The sequence below is a fragment of the Nanorana parkeri genome, unplaced genomic scaffold, assembly GCF_000935625.1.
Source record: "Nanorana parkeri isolate BGI_ZX_2015 unplaced genomic scaffold, ASM93562v1 scaffold1451, whole genome shotgun sequence".
Lineage (NCBI taxonomy): Eukaryota > Metazoa > Chordata > Amphibia > Anura > Dicroglossidae > Nanorana > Nanorana parkeri.
This window is the reverse complement of record NW_017307719.1, coordinates 364346-385714: the sequence shown is the minus strand read 5'-3', so window position 1 is coordinate 385714 and position 21369 is coordinate 364346. Positions and strand designations below refer to the sequence as shown.

General features: G+C 41.4%; 1 protein-coding gene across 1 annotated transcript in view; it reads right to left on the bottom strand.

The window, feature by feature from the left end:
* The window catches only part of LOC108798330 (nodal modulator 3-like), a 90130-nt gene that overhangs the window by 9973 nt on the left and 58788 nt on the right, over positions 1 to 21369 (bottom strand). Inside the window, exons 24-26 of the mRNA XM_018570069.1 lie at positions 7753 to 7880; positions 1946 to 2087; positions 367 to 450 (exon numbers count right to left, since the gene is read on the bottom strand). Of these exons, the coding sequence (XP_018425571.1) occupies positions 367 to 450; positions 1946 to 2087; positions 7753 to 7880 (354 nt within the window). The remainder of the gene's footprint in view (positions 1 to 366; positions 451 to 1945; positions 2088 to 7752; positions 7881 to 21369) is intronic.

Here is a 21369-nt window from a genome sequence, read left to right as displayed (position 1 = left end):
ATAAAAGTTGTTTGTTCCACCCGTTCCTACCTCCCCTGTGCGTATCTGGTCAGTGAGTCTACCCAGCACAATACATGAGGATGTTCGGAATGTGAAAGGATTGCACTTTAACAGAAAGAACTGAGATTTCATTGTGGATGTCCTTTTCACTGTACCTTCTGATCATTTTGACATGCAATTTTTATCGTAGTTTAATTATTCGTTTATTTTGCCATCATATTTCTGTGCAAAAAGAAATATAGGACACTATGCAATATTCTATTGTTAAATTTGAAGTGAAATAAATATATGATGGGGTGATCATTAATGCTAAGTATATCAGAATGCGCCAAGAAAAAGTCATCTGTATGCTATTCACTAACTCACCTCTATGGCTCTGTAGGGTGGTAATGCACGTTCAATATGGTCATTTCCCTCAGCTTTCAGTTGCACATGGTATACACATTCAGGCTGCAAAAAAAAAAATATTCAAAAATATGTTATATGGTATAAAATCAAGCACCTAGGCATGCAGACTGCTTCTACAAACATTTGTGAAAGACTGGTTGCTCTCAAGCGTGGTACCGTCGATGTCAAAGCCTGATGAAGGGACCCTGTGGTGTCCCGAAAGCGCTTGTTTGCATTTGACAAATTGGTCAATAAAATGAACATTTGGTGATTCTATAAGGATCTTTGGAGTGTTGGTGATATTCTTTACAATCATTCTATGCATACAGTGGTATCATCCGCAGTCATTTCGAAAACCCTCCCCATCATCTGGGATTTCCAGTAAGGAGTGCAACAAGAACCTTGACATTTTCCTGTGTTGTAAAGTAGCCACTGCTCCAAGCTCGCTCCAGTGATGGACTACAATGTAGTGTTTAGTTTACTAATTTGTAATGAGAGTGCAGTCAATCGCAGGAGCAAGCTTGGAGCGGTGGCTACTTTACAGAGCACACAGGGACCATGGGGAACAAAAGTACCCTCCAGAAGGAAGGACAGTGTCAGCACCAATTCAGAGATGATTTGAGGATCTAAAGCTGAATGATATACAAATAGGATCCATTTTTGTTAATAGTTATGGTACTTGAATGTATTAAGATTTAACTCCTGAGTTTAGTGTCACTTTAATTTTGCCTTACATTTTACATACTTGCAGATCATGTAAACAGAAATATATGCAATGATGCAGTCTGCTGGTGTTATAAGATGGAGGCTTAGTGCATAAGAGTATTTGTCTGTTTCCGTAATGTGCGTGCAGGATTTTTGAAGGACTGAATTGTAACAAGTTGTTTCTTTTGCCATGCAACACTTAAAATGACACTAAACTCAGAAGTCAAATCTTAAAAATGCATTCAAGTACCTCAACAATTAACAAAAATGTAGCCAATTTGTGCATTATTCAGCTGTAAATCCTCAAATCATCTTGGAGTCCTTGCTGACACTGTCCTTCCTTCTGGAGGGTGGCTACATTTGTTCGCCATGGCCTGTGTGCGTGTTGTAAAGTAGCCACCATGACAAGCTTGCTCCCCTGATAGACCACAATCTGAATTCAAATTAGTAAACTAAATGCGAGATTGTAGTCCATCAGGGAAGTGACCTTGTTGCGGGGTGGCTACTTTATAATGCACACAGGGGCCATGGCGAACAAATGTAGCCACCCTCCAGGGGGAAGGACAGTGTCAGCACAAATTCAGAGATAGTTTGAGGATCTAAAACTGAGTGATACCAAATAAGCTACATTTTTGTTAATAGTTAAAGGTACGTCAATGCATTTTAAAAATGTAACTCCCGAGTTTAGTGCCACTTTAAACTTTTTTGCAAGTCAACAAATTGTGTTGTGAATAAAACAATTTGCAACGCGGCCATATTTTTACTAAAAGAATGCTACGTTTGATTTGCTTCTATGTCTATATCAAAGTACACTAAGCCCTAAGATGTCTGTCATTTAAAACTTCCTACTTACCCTTAAGCCACGGAGCCTGAATTTCCCCTCCTCATCAGTGATTGAATCTTCACCATAAATTGAACAGTCTCTCTGTCCCAAAGCTTCCACAGACACTCCTTGCTCAGGCTCACCATTTAGAGAGGCCACTGTTCCATAACAACTGAAAGGACATGACAGCTGACCATTACTAACTTGACTACTGAACACATTCATGTAATAAGGCTCAACTCTCCTTGCAAAACAGAAATACATATACACAGTGTGTGTGTGTGTGTGTGAGAGATAGATAGATAGATAGAGATAGATACACACACAAAAAACACATATCAATATATACACACACATTTTTAAGGCGCAAATATCAAAATATAATGCTAACAAACCGCAGGAGTTTTATGTCTGTTGTGTTTGTTTTTAAGTGTTGTTGCGACATATTAATTTTTGCGACTCACTGAACATGTTTTGTGACATTTCGCATAATATTTCAACTGCGCAGTAGTCGTGTACAGCATTTGAGACAGTAAAAGACCTTCAAACAGACGCACATCCTAGAAGAACTTCTGAGCACTTCTTAAAACTATCGCAAAGATGACTCGTACCTTCAAGTCAGCCGAGGATCTCGGGCTATTCAGCTATCATCCAAGAGGTTACCAGCAAGTTTGCGACAGTTTTGAGACAGAAAAAATAGAGACAGTTTTGAGACTATTCTCTCATGAAGGCATTTAGGAATAAAACATAAACTAAGATACTAAATCTGTTGCTATGTGCACTAGAAATAAGGCACACAACAGTTTGAGAGATGCTGAGGACACGACAACATTGATAAATTCATGTATGTATATATACACACATATACATATATATATATATATATATATATATATATATATATATATATATATATATATATATATATATATATATATATATATATATATATATATATATATATATATATATATATATATATATATATATATATATACACATACATATACACACACACACACACACACACACACTAAACAGTTTGTGTGCTTTAATCACTTGGTCATTGTTGGTGACATCATATATCTCGGTGTAGGGACCTATGCAGAGAAGACACCAGGTCTCACTGATAACCACAGGCATCATACCCTCTCCACTATTCTTTTCAAGCTCCTGCAAACAAAACATGGCTCCTTCATTGTTTTATAATAGGTTCTATTAATGGACATTTGAGGTTCAAGTTGTATTTATTTACTACTAATTGTAATTTATTGGTTAATAATTTTCTTCCGTACTTCGCTATTTAGTAAAGTCCCTGACAAGTGAAATCTAAATGCCTTAACTGCCTACACCTTTAAGAGAGCATGCATTGTAATTTCAGTACGCATTTGTAGTTATTATTGTAACATTTATTGTATGCGTTAACCTGCACAAAATACACACATGGATTTCAGAATGAGTTGCACTGCGCTGCAATGAAATTTAAACACGCATTGCAAAATAGGATTTTTTTACTTGACCAGTAAAATCCGTTTCTTCTAGTACAGTACAAGACACAGGCAAAGTCAGAGATGGTTGGGTAATATGCAGGTATCATCAGGTGATTGAATGCTGGCCAGAACTGTGAGGAACCTCATATAACCCCTCTTACTCTCAAAAATCCTCTGCTTTTTTAGCAAGCAATAGAGGACATAGAGGGGAGGATTCAAACATCAACCTAGTAGAACTGAGTTAACCAATGAACAGAGGTCCAGGAGCAGCCTTAGAAACCTGCAGAGCAGATGCCGAAAAGGCCAAGAGGCACTGACAGATCTAGTAGAGTGCACCTTCACAGAAAAGGGGTAGCCCTACCCTTAATATACATGCACAATGACCTGTATAATCCACCAAGAAATGGTGGAATGAGATGCAGGGAATCCCCACAAAGGTACTTCAGGAAGGACTAAGACAATCAGACTGTTTCAGCCATAGCTGAAAAGATAAACACAGAGGGCTCGAACCACATCCAAGCAATGGAGGGAGACCTTCCTAGGATGTTTCGGTGCAGGACAAAAAAGGAGTGAAGAATTATCACCTCATTAGGATAAAACAAGGACACCTAATGTGAAAAGGAATCCCTAGACCTGAGAATTACCTTATCCATGTGAAGAACAACGGTCCTTTGGACGATAGTACTGCCAGCTCTTAAATCCTCCTAGCAGAGGTGACAGCAACAAGGAAAACCACAGAGGTCAGAAAGATCTCTCTGATATGTTGAACGGAAGCACACTGGAGTTTTAAAAATGCCAGACTGAGGTCCCACGGTGGAACTAGAGGGCATCTAGGAGGAGCCACAAGACCCCCTGTATAAAAGGACCAAGGAATGAGAGGCCAATGGCCATTGAAATAATATAGCAAAGAATGATATCTGTCCTTTGAGCGTACTCAGGACCAAGTGATGATCCATCCCCAATTGGAGAAAGGCCAAAATACGTCCCATGGATGCTGATTCCGTTGTTCACAAAGTAAGCCCTTCAGGTGCGATTGGTATACCTTGTGAGAGGGGGACTTCATGGCCTGTGAAAGCACAGGAATAAGATTCAGTCAGACCTCTATCCCTCAGACCTTTGGCTTCAACAGTCAAACCATCACAGTCAGCGGACCAGGAATCAGGGTGGAGTATCAGGTCTTGAGACAGAAGGTCCGGCCATTCGGGAAGTAGACACACGGAATTTGTCAGCATCTGTATGATGCCTGCATAACACCTGGATCCTAAGGACACTAGCAAAAAAACAAGACTGATGATTTTTGGGAGTGGGCGCAATTATGAGGGTCCTCACAGCTCTGGCCAGCATCTAATCACCTGATGCCTGTATATTACCCAGTCTCTGAATCTGCTTATGTCCTATACTGTACGATACACAAATGATTTGTTTGGAGCAGTAAACATGTAAAAATGTCACATAACTTATTTTTACATACACATTGCAATGGTAAGACAAAAGAAGTGCTCAGAAAAATAGGATTTTGTTCCTAACATAAAATTATTTTCTCAGAGGGACACAGCTCTGAAGAATTATGAGATGTAGGTTATGCTGCCTTCAAGAGAAATGGACGCTAGGCAAAAAATTAAAGCCCGTCACTTTACAGCAATAACCCTTCCCACCTCCCAGTTGTAGGAAGCAGTTTAAAAGGAAATGAGGAGAGGGAGCTTTGTCCCTCGATGGAGAAAATAGCGAATAGCGAAGAATTCAGGAGTGAAGCCGAAAATGGAAATGCTTCAAAAGGGGACACCATTAGGTCCAGAACTTGCATTCAGGACCTCAGGGAGGATTGTTGATGAGAACAAGTCAGACGAATTTGACTCTCCAACTTGGTTAAATTGTCCAGGGAAGAAAGACCTTGGCCAGAGATGCACGAAAAGAAGACTCCAAGTACTCCAGGCAATGCGATGGAATCAAAGACAATTTCTCGATGTTCAGAACCCATCTGAAGTACTGTAAGGTTCTTAGTACAGTGGACACATTGGTTTCCAAAGTCAGAGAAGAAGCAAAATATTGTCTAAGTATCTGATAATCAGAATGCCCTTTTGACAAAGAAGACCCAGAATCAGAGTGTGGACTTTGGTGAAAGCCCTTGGAGCCAAGGCCAGACCACAGGGAGGGGCTACAAATTTATAATGGAGTTCTCCTACCGCAAAGTGAAGGAAACATCAATGACCCAGAAAGATAAGAACATGTAAACGTGTCCTTAATGTTGATGGAAACCAAGAAATCTTCTAGATAAAGCGAGGAAACTGAACAGATTCCATTCAACCTTGTGAGTTTGAACAAAAGAGTTGAGAGCCATTAAATCCAGGATGGGACAAAACTCCCTTTGGGCTTTGGAACAGTAAAACGGTTTGAGTAAAATCCTAGAAAACGTTCTGCTAAAGAACTAGAACAATAACTCCCTTATCTAACAATCCCTGGATGGCCAATAGGTCCACCCAACACTGCGGAGAAAGGTGAAATGCAAAGAAACTCAAAGGAAAAAGTTAAAATTCTATTTTGTAACCGTAAACTACCTTCTGAAACTAAGCATACAATATGCTTGCTTCCCAGATTTTTGCAAAGGCCATCAGACACCCCCAACCCGAAAAACAGGCGTAGGCTGACCCTTCATTGTGAAACAAGACATGTCAGTGGGTTTGGAGTCCCCTTGGAATGCCAGGGGAGACTGGAAGAACCTGACTGTCTAGCAGAGGAAGGAGACTGCTGCTTTTGGAACTAAAAACCTCTATATATCTTATTTAATTTAATCCAGCGATGAGTTGAAAAGATGGTCTCCCACATAGGGTAAATATAAAATGCCCTTCTCATATTGATGCTCTGCTGACTAACACTTAAGCCAAATGGTTCTTTGACTCTGAATAAAAGAGAGGAATACATAAATAGGGATACCCAGACAAAACTGTCCTGACCTCAGAAGTGGTAGCTGAAATACCTCACCATATACAAAACACAGGACCACTACAGGAAGTATCCACAGCATGGTGGCTGAAAAGGCCTGTGCTCTTTAAATGAAGAGATGACCATGGGAACTCCAGACCACCACAGGACGAATCATCAGTACTGAGACTAGAAATGACCTGCTCACTGACAATTAGGGAAACCTCCAGGATTTAACTTATCCGGCATGAATCTCTCAGTTTTGTTGACTAGCAAGGAGAAACTTCCAGGATTCAAGATTATCCGGCATGAATCAGGTAGCAGCTCTTGATAGTAGAATCCCAACAAACAAAACAAAAAAGAAAAAAAGAAAACGAGACATCAATTTTCCTAAGGAAACAAATCTAAACTGGCAGGTGTGAGATGGAAAAAGGTTATTGCCTTAAAAGGGACGGGCTTTAATTTATTTTCCAGTGGACATTTCTCCTGAAGGCAGCAGCATAAACTATGTCTCATAATTCTTCAGAGCTGTGTCCCTGAATGGACAGTAAGGAAAATACATTTTAGTTTACCTGTCAATATGGTTCCTCTATTGGACGTTGGAATTTACATTCGTTTTTCCGACAGTGGTTAAAGGCAGAATACAGATGAAAAATATACTGGGAGGAATTTATCAAAACTGGAGAACACAAAATCTGGAGCAGATTTGCACTACAACCAGCCAGCTTCTCTGTCTCATTTTCAAATCTTACCTGAGCAAACTGAAGAGATGCTGATTGGTTGCCACGGGCAACTGCTCCAGATTCTGTCTGCTCCAGTTTTGATAAATTCCCCCCACTGTATATTATTAAACAGTTAATACCCTTAACCTTTCCGCTGCCAAGCCCTCCGGAATGCTTTTAACCTCAGCTGGCCATGCCATTTTTTAAATGTTTCTTATTGCTTTGATGCTCTACTGCTGCGTTGCTGGCGTTTGTGAAAGACCCCCCAAAAAAATATTTTCTGAAAGCACAGGCCCGTTAAAATAAAAATATGGTGCTACTAAATTTGTAGGCCCTGCGATAATTGCGCAAATGTTTATCAAATCAATATTAAACCGATAAAAATACACAATTCATTTGATAAAGCACAATAAAATCAGTATCAGTGCAAAAGTGAAATTGCCTCCGGACCTCAACAGGTAGCCTGAAACATGCACTAGTGTAAAGACTAGGAACTAAGCTATCTTAAAATGACTTGCACAGGTATGAGATCTTATAGGCCTTTTAGCTACTTACAGTTTCAATAAGAATATTTTATTGACATACCGATTTAACTAAACAACTTCCAATTGTATGAATACTTTTTCAAGGTAGGCCTAGGGAAGATCTTTAACAGGGTGTCTTGCATGCACTTATCAATAGTAAAAGTGTTAATTTGAAAGCATACCTGTAAGCTGTCCTGTGGCCTGTGATTCTAATCTTTAAATGTTGACCCTCTTGTGCCTCTATCATCTGGGAGGAAGGCTCGAAGCGAAATTCTTTCATCATTGGTTTGAAATAATATTGTCCAGGACTCTAAAACAAATTTAGCAGCATGTATTAGCCTATTTACATATAGCATATGCAGGGCTATTGTCTGCAGGGTCAGTAAGTGAAAAATAACCCTTTGGTCCCTCTGAAACATTGCAGGTTACTAACAGACTGTATTCTAATAAAAAACAGCTTTGACCACAAAATGGCCATATATAAGCATCTATCCATATGAGTTGTTTAGTGCATCTGTGAAGCTGTGCATATGTTGAGCGCACTTTACTTACAGACTTCAAGGTTCCACAGCTGCTCAAGTTAAAACACAGTTGGGGGAATTTATCAAAGCAATTACAACAGTTTTAGCCTCTTAGATCATTTTTTTATGTGCTAATCTGTCTTTTAACATGTGCTCATGTTTTCACCTGAGCTTGCACTACTTTTCCAACTGCACGCGTTTTGCCCAAAGCTTGCACTACTTTTCCAACTGCACATGTTTTTTTGCATGTGTTTTGCACCTGCTTTCTTCAGTGCTTGCACTACTTTTTCAACTGCATGTTTTTTGCACCTGTTTGCATCTGCACTTGTTCTGGGCTGTATGAAACTGGAGCATCACCTAAGAAAACAATCACAACTTAAGAAGTTCCCGTGACCACTTCTTCAAGATGCGACAGTTAAGCTTTTTGTCTGGAGTTAGAAGTCTTTTTTCCTGGAGTCTATTAAACCTCATTTATCAACAGCATTACACTAGTTTGATAAATCTGGTGCAAATATATTCCGTGCAAGTTCAAACACTCGCAATTGCTATGATAAATTCCCCCCAGTATGTGCTATTTTCTCTTCTTGTTTATTGGGAAATGCATTTAAAAAAAACAAACACACAATAATTTTAAAAAGCTTAGAGAAAAAAAAATGGTTTCAGCCTGAAAATTCAATTTCGGTTCATCTCTAAAAGCTCAAGACATGATAGTCTGGAAGCTAGGGGAATCTAAAAGCAGTACAAACTGAGGGATGGGCACACCCAACAACACAGGTGACCAGCCTAACAGGAAAAATAAGGAAAGCAAAGAAAATCAAATACCGTAGCTACTTACAGAAATCTTTGACAAAAGCTAGCATCTGCTGATCAGACACATCCAACCTTGTAAAACTTAAAGAAAGTATGTATAGAAGGGCAGGTTGCAGCCTTTCAACCTGCGACACCGAGGCCTGATTTAGAAAAGCCTAAGAAACACTGACTGCCATAGCAGATTAGTCTTAAATTGGAGAAAGAAGCACTTAATCTCACAATTGATAGGTCTGTGCAAATAAATTAACAAACCCACTGAGATGCAGTGGATCTTGAGGTCGAAGAACCTTTTTAAGGACCTTCCAAGATAACAAAAAGGGAATCAGTCTGCCTAAAAAAAAGCATGTCAGAAAGTTAAAGTCCAGCATTCCTTTTCCACATCCAAACAAACGGAAAGCAATCTTCTAGGGGTGAACTGGTGCCTGACACAGGAAAGATAGAGCATGTGCTGTTACATCTATTGTACAGGTGAAACTCAAAAAATTAGAATATCATGCAAAAGTTCATTTATTTCACTAATGCAACTTAAAAGGTGAAACTAATATATGAGATAGACTCATTACATGCAAAGCAAGATAGTTCGAGCCGTGATTTGTCATAATTGTGATGATTATGGCTTACAGCTCATGAAAACCCAGATCCACAATCTCAGAAAATTTTGGCAGTGTGGGCAGGTGCCAAGTCCTGCTGGAAAATGAAGTCAGCATCCCCATAGAGCTAGTCTGCGGAAGAAAGCATGAAGTGTTCCAAAATCTCCTGGTAGACGGCCAAGTTGCATTAGTGAAATAAATGAACTTTTGTACAATATTCTAATTTTCCGAGTTTTACCTGTATGTGTAGCGCTCACCCCCAAAGGAGCCGCTGAATGATCGGGTCTTCCAATAGCCTGTCTAGGGATTACTAAGAACATGGCTGCCCCAAAAGCACCTACCACCTCCAGTGGCTACCGACAAAGTGAAGTCCAGACAGTAGATCAAGCAGAATCTCTTTTAATGCCGAACTCCAGGAAGAGAGGGAGAGGGTCAGGTACATCCAGGATGAGATAGACTCCTTTTCTTAGAAATAGAGCATAGTAACTGCTGCCATCACAGATTTGGACCTTTAAGCCGTACCGGAAATCTGTGTGGAGAACTTCTGGCAAGCAGTACTTTCAAGGTTCTTGTCCATGTTCAACTCCAACATGAGTGGCTGACCACTGGGCCTCCAGACTTAGGGTCCAGTGTCCAGGCTTAACCCCCAGGCTTAGGCCTAGCCCATTCTGTCTCTCAGAAGCAGGCATCCTGCCCCCAGGAAGGCCCTGGGGGAGGGAAGAGACCGTTACATCAGCCACACTGAACATGTATATCTTCTCCCAGCATGCATCACTGCTACTGCCCTACAGTGATAGGCTGGGAGACATAAATGCCCAGAGCAATCCTTATTGGCTGTTCTGCTCTGTGTGGTACCACACCCAGCAACAGGCAGACACAGCTTCACAGATTGCTTTGTAATAATTGAACTGAACATAGACTACAGATATATTTTGGCACTCCTTTTTAGCAGGGTGCTACATATGAAAATATGACAATGCATAGTCATGGTTAATATCTATATTACTGTGAATTGAGCATTTATATAGTTAATTTTCATTACGCAATGTATTATGACCAGTACCATAGCTGACTCATGTGCTGCCATTTTGTGGGCATTTTGGTTATTGCACCACCTTTTTCTGTATTCCCTCCCCTTGTGTGTGATGTACTTCCTTTCTTCTTCACATTGTCATTATGGCATCAAAATGGCTGCTTGTCTCATGGCCACATGTGAATATGCTCGCATGGGGGAAACATTACCATCTATTGACCTGCAAATACCGTCTTTTCAATCATCTGCTGCATCCTGTTTGCTGTAACCTGCTGCAGTCAATAAAGATCGTCATGGATGTAAAAGATATTTTGTAAGTTCAGCTATCTGATAAAGACAGTCCGTGGTGATTGCATCTGCAATCCAGGCATAGAGGTCTCAGCAATGGATAAATCACTAATACAACAGTTGGAGTCAGAATAGTCAAAAACATGGTAGAATTATTACAGCATGTGTGTATATATATCTGTGTGCCTAATCTGAAATCAAGCTCAGTCCCATTCGCCATCTTGTGAAAGCACATGGTCGCACAAGCTTAGTGCACTTCACCTGTAAATATTGAAGTCTGTTTCTCTGCATTGAACTGTGTTACCCCACCTGTCTAAGCTGCTGTTTATCTTCTTATAGAGACAGTAACCAGTTTTTGCGAAAACATGAAAAATGTCTAGAAAAGGCTCTGAGCACTCCATTATCGCTGAACCAACGCAGATACATCATGCTTCTGACCACACAGATGTACAGGGAGCAGATTCTGCAGATATTGCTGAGCAGAGTGTAAAATCCAAACGCACAATAAATCCGACACAGAAACTCAGAGAAAACTATGAAACCACTAGAGATGAGTTCTCCAGCAATCTGTCAGACCTATGGGACAGAACTTCACACTGCATGTCAGTTTTGCCAAGTTTTAATGATCAACTAGCTGATTTAAGAGACTCTATAGATCACCTATCTAAAGTCTATGAATGTCACCAGCGACCACCTGCACAATACACAGTTTTCTTAAAAGGACTCTAATATAGATAACTCTTCAGCAGAACTAACCAAGACTGATGCACTAAACCAACAAAGAGATCTCTTTGTGCAAGTTGCTAAAGATAAGGCAGAACGCACTGCTCAACTGCAGGAGACCAGACCTCACATATCCACATCAACCAAGCACAGAGCACCTTCTTCTAGATCCTATCGCTTCAAAAGTTCAATAAAAGGGGCAAGTTAATAGAGGCCCGCGCTAATCTGAAAACAAATAAAGTGTGACGCTCCTTTGTTAGAAAAGAAGCAGCAATGGAAGCCCAAATGGAAGCTCAGAGCAATTTTTTTCAAGCAAAGATGGAAGCTCAAATGAAAACCCAATTAAAGATTCTCTAACCCCTTCGGCTTTACAACAGAAGCGATTCTGGCGACTTACCTGTCGCCAGATCGCTTCTGTGTCCCGTCCTACGGGCCCGGGATCAGCTTCCTTGGTGTCCGCGGGGAGCTGGGGAGGAGGTCAACGAACTTCCGTTCATCGATCCCCTCCCCGTTCTATGGGACCGGGAGCAATGCAGATTGCATCACTTCCGGTCCCTGGGCTGTCAGTTCTGTGCTCCTGCAGCCCAGCTATAAGCTATTGAAGTGCAATCTGAACTTCAATAGCTTATTTCCAGTGTAAAGGTGACACTGGGGGTCTTTTGGACCCCCAGCATCACCTTAAAAAGAGTACCTGTCACCACCATCTGCTATCACATGGGGGGGCCTGTATGCCCCCCTATGTGATAGCAGTCAAAGTAAAGTAAAAAAAAAGTTTAAATTAAAATAAATCTAATAATAATAATTAAAAAAAAATTAAAAGTCCCCCGCCCCCGTGAGCACGTGCGTCGCCACGTAAACACGCGTCGGGTGCGCCTACGTATGAAAACGACGAACGCGCTACACATGTTGGGTATCGCCGCGCACGCCGGAGTGAGAGCAATAATTCTAGGGCCAATATTTTGGGGTATCTCTAAATTGATGACCTATGGGGGCTTTTAAAGCGTCTATGGACTTTTTGGGGTACTGCAGTTTTTCGTCGTTTCACGGACGCACGCAATTTGTAACCTGGGCATGTTGGGTATCGTTTTAAATCGTTGTATCCTCATCTTTTATATTTCTTGAAAAAAAGGGTATTTTGTTGTGTTTTGGGGTATTTAATTAAATTTTTCACTAAATGTTGGGGTTTAATAAGGAGTTGCGCTAATATTGCGCAACATAAAAATTTGCAACTACCACCATTTAATTCTATAGGGTCTTGGCATTCAGAAAATATATAATGTTTGGGGGTTTTAAGTCATTTTCAGGCCTAAAATGTGGAATATAACATGGGTGCAAAAAATGAAAAAAAGGCCTCAGTCATGAAGGGGTTAAATGGAAAGGGAAGAAGCAGTTGCTCTAGCTAGGCTGAAAGTCCTTGAACAAGCAATGGGACAAAGTACTAATTTGGACTGTTCCCTCCCAGCAGAACTGGAAGACACAGTTGAATGCACTGAGTCTCTTCAAGTCCACCATGCAAGTGTATCTACAAAGCAAACCACATCACCTCCTGCTAACAACAAGGTGACTGCCAGTGACAAGCCACAGTTCAAGCTACAGCCATCAGAAGTCTTAGAGACTACACCCACAGCTAAACGCTCTTGCAACGTCATTTTATCCTGGTATACCTCACCCTTATTCACCAGAGAACGGTCACGCCTAAAGAGGCTCCACAAGTTACTTTGGCACCAAAGAGTGAGAGATTGGACCCGTCTTCGCCAGATGTATGATTCGCCGCCAGCTCATTCTCATTAGCCTCTTAAGGTTCAACGACTGTCCAGAGAACTACAGGGTTTGGAGATCAACCTTCAAAGCTGCTATTGCTGATCTCAAACTTACTGCCAAGGAGGAACTTGATTTGGTCATAAAGTCATGTTGGTCATGTTGACTATCCAGATGGAGGTCTTGCTGCTGCATGGGCAAAACTTGAGCAAACCTATGGCAGCTCTGAAGCCATATAAAACGCTCTATTCAAGAGACTGCAATTATTTCCAAAAATAGGTAATAACGATCAACACAGGCTTCAAGAACTAAGTGACCTCCTCATGGAGCTGGAGTTGGCAAAGACAGACCCACGTGTACCTGGACCCCGCTCATGACGTGAATCTAGTGTTGTCTGAAATGCCATGCGGCCTGCAAGAGAAATGGGCGTAACAAGTGATTCAGGGAAGAGAGATGTAGACCGTAATCATCAATGCCTCAAGGAATTGGGCTTAGGGCAAAGACTTTACAAGACGCAAGGAGACTCTCCAGAGACTTGGAATATGTTACAGGTGCTGTGCTTCCTATGATCATTTTGCTAAAGACTGTAAAATTGTCATCAAGTGCACAGAATGCAATAGTGACAAACATGTTACAGCTATGCATCCTGCCCTGTCTCAAATCATGGCGGGGAGCAACAAAGTCATGCTCCAACCACAACAAATGTTTCTTCATGTACTGTAATCTGCGGGGAGAGCCATGGGCAACCACCTGCAACAGTTCCATCAAAATATAGTGAACTACTTCTTAAAGGATTTTGGGGAAAGACTCTTGCAAAAAAAAAAAAGTCTCATCAAGGTGTTTCGTCAAGGACAACCTGAAAAAGCAGTCAATATGTATGCAGTCTTAGATGACCAAAGCTGTCACTCCCTTACCACTTCAGAATTCTTTGACTTGTTTGTCATAAAGGGAAATGGATCATCTTATACACTGCACACCTGTGCTGGTTCAGTGCAACTCACAGGAAGAACAACCTATGCTATTTTTTATCATTTCTCCTATAAAAGGAACTGAGAGAATTGAACTTCCTAATCTGATCGAGTGCAATCAGTTGCCCAACTACAGGAATGAAATTCCTACACCAGAGGATGCACTTTCTCAACCTCATCTAAGACATTTAGCTGACTGCATCCCACCCCTTGACAATGATGACAAAATTATGCTTTTGTTAGGCAGGAGACATTCTGGACACAAGGTACATCAGCAACACAATGGGTGGAATGACGCTCCTTAAGCCCAAAAGACAGATGGTGTATGCTCCAATAAAATCATCGTACAGGTAAACAAAAACTACATTAAACCACCACCCTGTTCTGGTGGAACTATGCACCATATATCCTTCAACAGTTTGGATGAGCAGTAATCCACTGATGTAAACACTCAGATCAGTGCACCTGATTCCCCAGTTACTCCGCAAGCAGTAAATAGCTTGGGAAAACCATTAGATTCTTCTACACCAGTCATGCAAGATGATTCTCCTCCATGATAAAGCCATAGACCTGCTCCAAAAGACCCAAGGTATGCTTTCTGAAGCCAACCTCAGACTTCATAAGATTGCCTCAAACAGTGCTGTTGTTATGAAAGCCTTTCAGGTTGGCGATCACGCCACAGGATTTATTAAAAGACATCTTCGGCTTTCAAGTCAGCTCTGCAGACATACCAAACTTGGTATTCTCTCAGTGGTTCTCATCACCATACAAGGTAAATCCTTACTAAGACAAAATTCAGAGACCATTAAAGATTGGGATGCTCCACTACCAATGAACAAACATTCAAAATGGGTGTCCTGGAAGCTAAGCCTCAACAATGGCATTATGGTCCATCAGAAATTAATTCTGCAGATCATGCCACCAGGCCTGCATGTGTCCCTGTCTGCAAGTGTCTTCGCAACCTCTTCTTGGTTAACAGGTCCTGAATTTCTGCTGGTTCATCCAGAAGAAACTACAGCTAATGTCTTTAGTCTTCGAGATCCTGAAAACACTCCAGAGATTCATCCTGAAGTCAAAACCCTTGTCACCAAATCTGAACAAAGATTAATCTTGGTCTGTCAACACTTTGAACGTTTCTCCAATTGTACAAGGCTTGTATGCACTACTGCAAGGTTAATCCATATTCCACACTGCTCTCACACTACGCCCAATGATGTTCACTGTCAGGACTGGCACATTTGCCAAAAACCTCTCTGCAAAGACATTGATAAAAATAATGCAACTGCCAAGCTGAATCCATTCATCGACAGTGATGCGACTATGGATCCCGAGTTCACAGCCATTCTTACTCCAGCAACTCTACTTGCTCAGGAGCTTTGAACGATTCCCGTTTCACCTGGAGACTTTGTAATCGGAATTACATGAGTGCCCTAGTCTTCAGCTACTAACATTGCAGCATGCACCATCTAAGGATGGCTTGTTTAAAATTGCCCTTAATCAACCAAGAGACATCTAATTTTTATCTCTCAAGAACTTTACAAGTTTGCCACCCATGGACAAGTGACCTAATGCACTTGAAAGGACTGTCCAGCAATCAAGTCTGCTATGCTCATGGTCATCACAGACTTCATCTGATATTTGGACTTCTGAGTATATGTCCTTTCTTTATTTTTCAGGTCCAGAGGACAAGTTACAAAGGTCATGTTCATAGACTCCATGAGTTGATAAAGTGGTTGCATTATATGCATGTTTTCCATTTTGTCTTTCAAGTCTTCAAAACACTTACCCCATAGTTCTCTTTTAAGCCATGTATTATGAGCAGTAGCATAGCCGACTCATGTGCTGCCATCTTGTGGGCATTTTGGTTATTTCTGCATTATTTCAACCATGTAAGCATGGTTGGAACTACTGAATGCCCGTCTCTTAGAACCTGGGTTTCAACAGCCAGACCATCAAAACCAGCGACCGAACGAGAGGCAGAGAGGAGATCAGTCCTTAACCACTTGCTGACCGAGATGTTTACACCCCCTTCCTATCCAGGCCATTTTTCAGTGTTCAGCGCTGCAGTACTTTGACATTTATTCCGTCATGCAACGCTGTACTGAAATGAATTTTATACGATTTTTTGGGGACAGATAGGAGCTTTCTTTTGGTGGTATTTAATCAGCACTATTTTTACTATATAATGAAAAAAGGACCGAAAATTTCAGGGAAAAAAAACAGTTTTCCCTACGTTATGTTATAAAACAATTATTATTACCCAAAGTTTTGGCAAAATATAAAAAATACGGGGTCACGTCGGGTAAATAGACACCAAACATGTCAAGCTTTAAAATTGCGTGCGCCCGCGAAGTCGCAAAAAATATAATGCCCAAATATGGGCATAGGCGACGCTTTAAAAGCTTTTACCGCTCATCAGTTTAGTGTTATCATTGATTAATGGCCCTAGAATTATTGCTCTCACTGCAACATGTAACATGTGGATGCAATCGTCGTTTCCGCACTCGACGCATGTTTGCATGTGTATGTGGGGGGCGGGGGATATTTTTTATTACCTTTATATGTGACTTCATTTTTTAATATATTTTTTTTAACTAATTCTTTTAAACCTTTTTTTTTTCACTTAGCTTTATTGCTATCACATAGGGGACTACCAAGCCCCCTTTGTGATAGCCAATTTTCAGTGTCAGGTCCTCTTCATGGAGACATCAGGGGTCTTTAAGAACCCTAATGTCACCTATGGACTCGTGCGCACCGCCTAGCGGCGGGCACGAGCAGGGCGGGATGGAACGTTTAAAAACGCCCACCCGCATTCAAGAAGCCGCTGTTGTAATTAAACGGCCGGACAGCAGGCGGTTAAAGTAGTATTAAACTCACAAGCTTTTTTTCATGGGAGGTTATCAACTGGGTCAATTGATAACCTCCCATGGCTTCAATTACCATCTAAATGCTGACGACACCAAATATATCTCTCTACCCCTCAGCTCACCCCTTCTATCTCCTCATGCATCACTAACCTACTCACTGACATATCGACATGGATGTCACACCACTTCCTCAAACTAAATCCGTCCAAAACCGAGCTTATAATATTTCCTCCTCTCCGTGTTTCCTCCCCCAACTTCTCTATCAGAATCAACAGCACTACAATCAACACCTCCCTTCAAGCCAGAGTACTCCGAGTATTCCTGGATTCTGAGCTCTCCTTTCAGCCCCGCATCCAATTTGTATTCTTGCCAACTCAAACTCCATAACATTTCCATAATTCGTCCCTTCTTAACAAAGGATACCGCAAAGCTTCTTATTCACTCCCTTGTAAAATCTTTTCTTGATACTGCACCTCCCTCTTTATTGGCCTACCACCAAGCAGGCTATACCCCTTCAGTCCATCATATACGCTGCTGCCAGACTCATTCACCTTACCAACCGATCAGTGTCCGCCACCCGCTCTACTGGCTCCCACTTCCCCAACGTATAAAAATTGATAATACAGTACTAACAATAACCTCTGCGCCCCAACCTACATCACCCACCTCACCTCAACAGATCACCCAAACCGCCTCCTTCGCTCTTTCCAAGACCTCCTGCTCTCCAGCTCGTCACCTCCTCGCATGCTCGCCTCAAGGATTTTTCCAGAGTGTCTCCCATCCCCTGGAACGTCCTACCCCAATCTGTCTGCCTATCTCCTATTCTGTCCATCTTTAAGTGACCCTTGAAAACTCATCTCTTCAGGGAGGCCTATCCCACCTCAATATAACAGTACTTTCAGTTAAATCATCCCAAACAGTTATTACCTTTTGTATCCCTTGCCCTTCCTGAACTGTCCCCTCCTACTGAAATTGTATTGTTAACTGTATCGTCTCCCTCAGTTTTTAAAGCGCTGAGCAAACTGTAGGCGCTATATAAATCCTGTATAATAATAATAATAATAATTAATCTAGATCAATAGCGGGGAGCAGTGGAGGGGCTTGCCTTGTTGAACCTGTTTGTTTATAGTCACACACAGCTTACTAGCTCACACAAGGGATGCTCCTTGGTCCCTGCAAGGAAAAAAAAAACACCCTAAAACAGGATATCAGAGCGAGTGCTCAGGGGATCAGCAGATTCTGCAGGAAGCTTAAACTGTTAACATCAATGAGCAGCATCTATTATAAAATTGATTTAATTAGCATTTGAAATAGCTTAAAAATCTTTTGACTTTAAGATAACAGACCTGACCGATCTGCTAGAGGTCAAGGAGTGCTGGCTACAGACAAATTATGCCGATGTACCACACTCTTCGAGGCCAATCCAGAGCAATGAGAATGACTGGAATGCTCTCTGCCTTAATTTGCAAAGTAGACGAGGTAAAAGCTTTACTGGAAAAAGCACAGATCAGGGCATACCAACTGTTGCATCTTGTTGAAATGAGACACTAGTAAAAACAGCGGATGTCCCCTAAACGAGGGCATATGTCCTAAATCTACTCTGGATGGAGAAACCATATGCATGGGTCCAAATGTGGTCTGCTGAGAAAATATCCAAATCTCTCAATTTTTCCTCCAAGGAATGTGCACCGCGGGTAGCGCTGAAACTTGACAGGATAGACTCTACTTCCTTCACCATCGCAACACTGCTGGTCTCCACCTAAGGATTAACACAGGCCTGACACTGTCCAATGAACAGAAGAGAGGTCCAGTGCAATAACAACAGACAAACTGCCTGTAACTCCATGATGATGACGAGAAGCGTCAATTCCATCAGAGACCAACACCCCTGAATGGTGGGCCCAGTACTCTGCCAAACTCAGAAGGCTGGTGTTCATCATGACAATCTTCCAATGTAAGGGGAGAGAAAAGTTCACCCTCCAAAACATGACCGGGATTAAAGCCACCATGACAGGCATCTCGGTTCAAGGATGTAACTGAATCATTGTGTCTAGGGACAAACAAGATTTTTCCCATGCCATGACAATATACTGTCACAAGATTCCTAAGTGAGGCTAAGAAAATGGAATCCCCTTGAAGAGAATACCATCAAACCCAGCACCCGTATGCAGGGTCATCATTGTGGGGATTTGGGATTGAATTTGTCAAACCAGACACTGCTACATCAACTTCTCTTGGGCAGGAAGACCCTGTCCTTAAAGGTTATCCAGGAGAAGGCCCAAGTACTACAAGTGATGCGTCAGAAATGGCGACTTCTTGATGTTTAAAATTTATCAGACGCCCTCCCAGATATACAGTGAGATTTACACCTTGAGGTACAAGGTCTCACTGTGGATCTGGGAGGGCGTCAGATAAATTTTAAACATCAAGAAGTCACCATTTCTGACTGTAAGGTCAGATCAATTAAGTATTCAACGACTACAATATCTATAAAATAATTAAAACAAAAATAGGTGTCAGGATCTTTGTGAACAGTCTCAAAGCCAAGGCTAGGGTAAAGGGAAAAGCAACAAAATTGATAGTGGCTGTCGCACACAGCAAAACGGAGCAAATGCAGATGACTTGGAAAGATAGGAATGTGTAAATATGTCAAGCCAAGAAGTCTCTACGATAAAGGAAAGCAATAAATGTTTGCATAGATTCCATTCCAAGGAAAACTTATGAAGGCCCTGAGTGCTTATACGTCCAAGATGGAACAAATGTATCCTTTAGGTTTCAGAACTGTAAAAAGGTTTAAATAAAGACCTTGAACCCATTAGGCTGGGGAAAAGAGAATGATGAGACCCCAAAGCAACAATCCTTTGATGGCTAAAAGGAGGTCTATACGACGTTGGATCTGGAGAGCAGATGGGTTTACTCAAGCATAACCTGGTAAGCATCCAGCACTGTGTCACACAGAAGTGTCAATGCCAGCAAAAGCCAACTCTCTGTTCAGAATACTTGACCAGTCGGACAAGGTCAGAGATGAGTGAGTAGGGGAGCATGGGTTGAAGAGCAGAGCTCGCCAAGAAGTAAATAATTTAAAAGTTGCTTTTTGTCAGTAGGGTCTTTAAAAGAAGAGGTGTCTTCTACAGTGATGGTCAAAGCAATATGTAGACCCTTTCTTGACAAAATTCTCCACAAAGGGAAAGGATAGAAAGTCATGAACCGCTTAGGGACAAAGGATGGTTTGTATGGGTGTTTCCAAACTTTGTAGATAAAAACATCAAAACCAGGGAAGCGTTTAGGGCTATGAAAACGAAGCACAAACACTGTGTTAGGGGAAAGAAAACTGTCTCAAATTAAAAGGAAATGCTGTAGTTTGGATCAGATTTGGTGAAATCTCTGACTGAAAATTCAACTGGCAGAATCTCTTCTTCTACGGATCATCTCTGCGTTTTACATTTCTGCAAACAGGAGGGAGCCAACTGAAGAAAGGAACACCTCCACTTTACAAAGGAAGAGGAATGAGCACTCTAAGGATGAAAAGGGCAAAAGAAATTGCCACCAGCAAACGTGGATTCGACTTGGATCTTTAAGAAAACCAGAAGGCAAGTTCAGCCTTGCACATGATGTAAAAAAAAGGTCCTGATTAGGTGCGTCATCCACAGTTACAAGGGGACCTACCCTGTGTTTTTTCACCAGACATGTTGGAAAAACAGTAAAAAAAGGCTACCCAAACTCCCCAGGAATACTCATAGACCAAATGAGCTGAAGACAAACCAAGAAGAATGAGCTGAAGACAAACCAAGAAGAATATCAGGCAATGGAAATGTGGCCATTGTAACGGCAGAAGGAGCACTGAAAGCAAAAGTATTGCGCCTGCTGCCCTAAACTGTCTCCCTGAAAAGGCAAATGTCTGAGGTGCTTAAAAAGAACTGGCTCAACGCAACTCCCATGTTGTCGAATGTTTGATGAGGTCTTAGATCTGCTTTGTGAGCTTGTGAGAACTGTGCACCATTTTGCTGAGCAATGTAGCTCAGCGAAATGGTGGAGTCGTGTGTCACAAAAAGAAAAAATAATAATAAATTAGGGAGAAGGAAAAGACAGGAAATTTAAAATAGTGATTAGGGCATAAACAGTGCCCAGCAGCCAGAATAAATATAAGAAGCACAGCCTGAGATACAAATAAAGAGGAGTTTTCTCTCATTAGCATAAAACAATACCCAGCTTGTAAAAGGTATTAGATAAACATACACAAG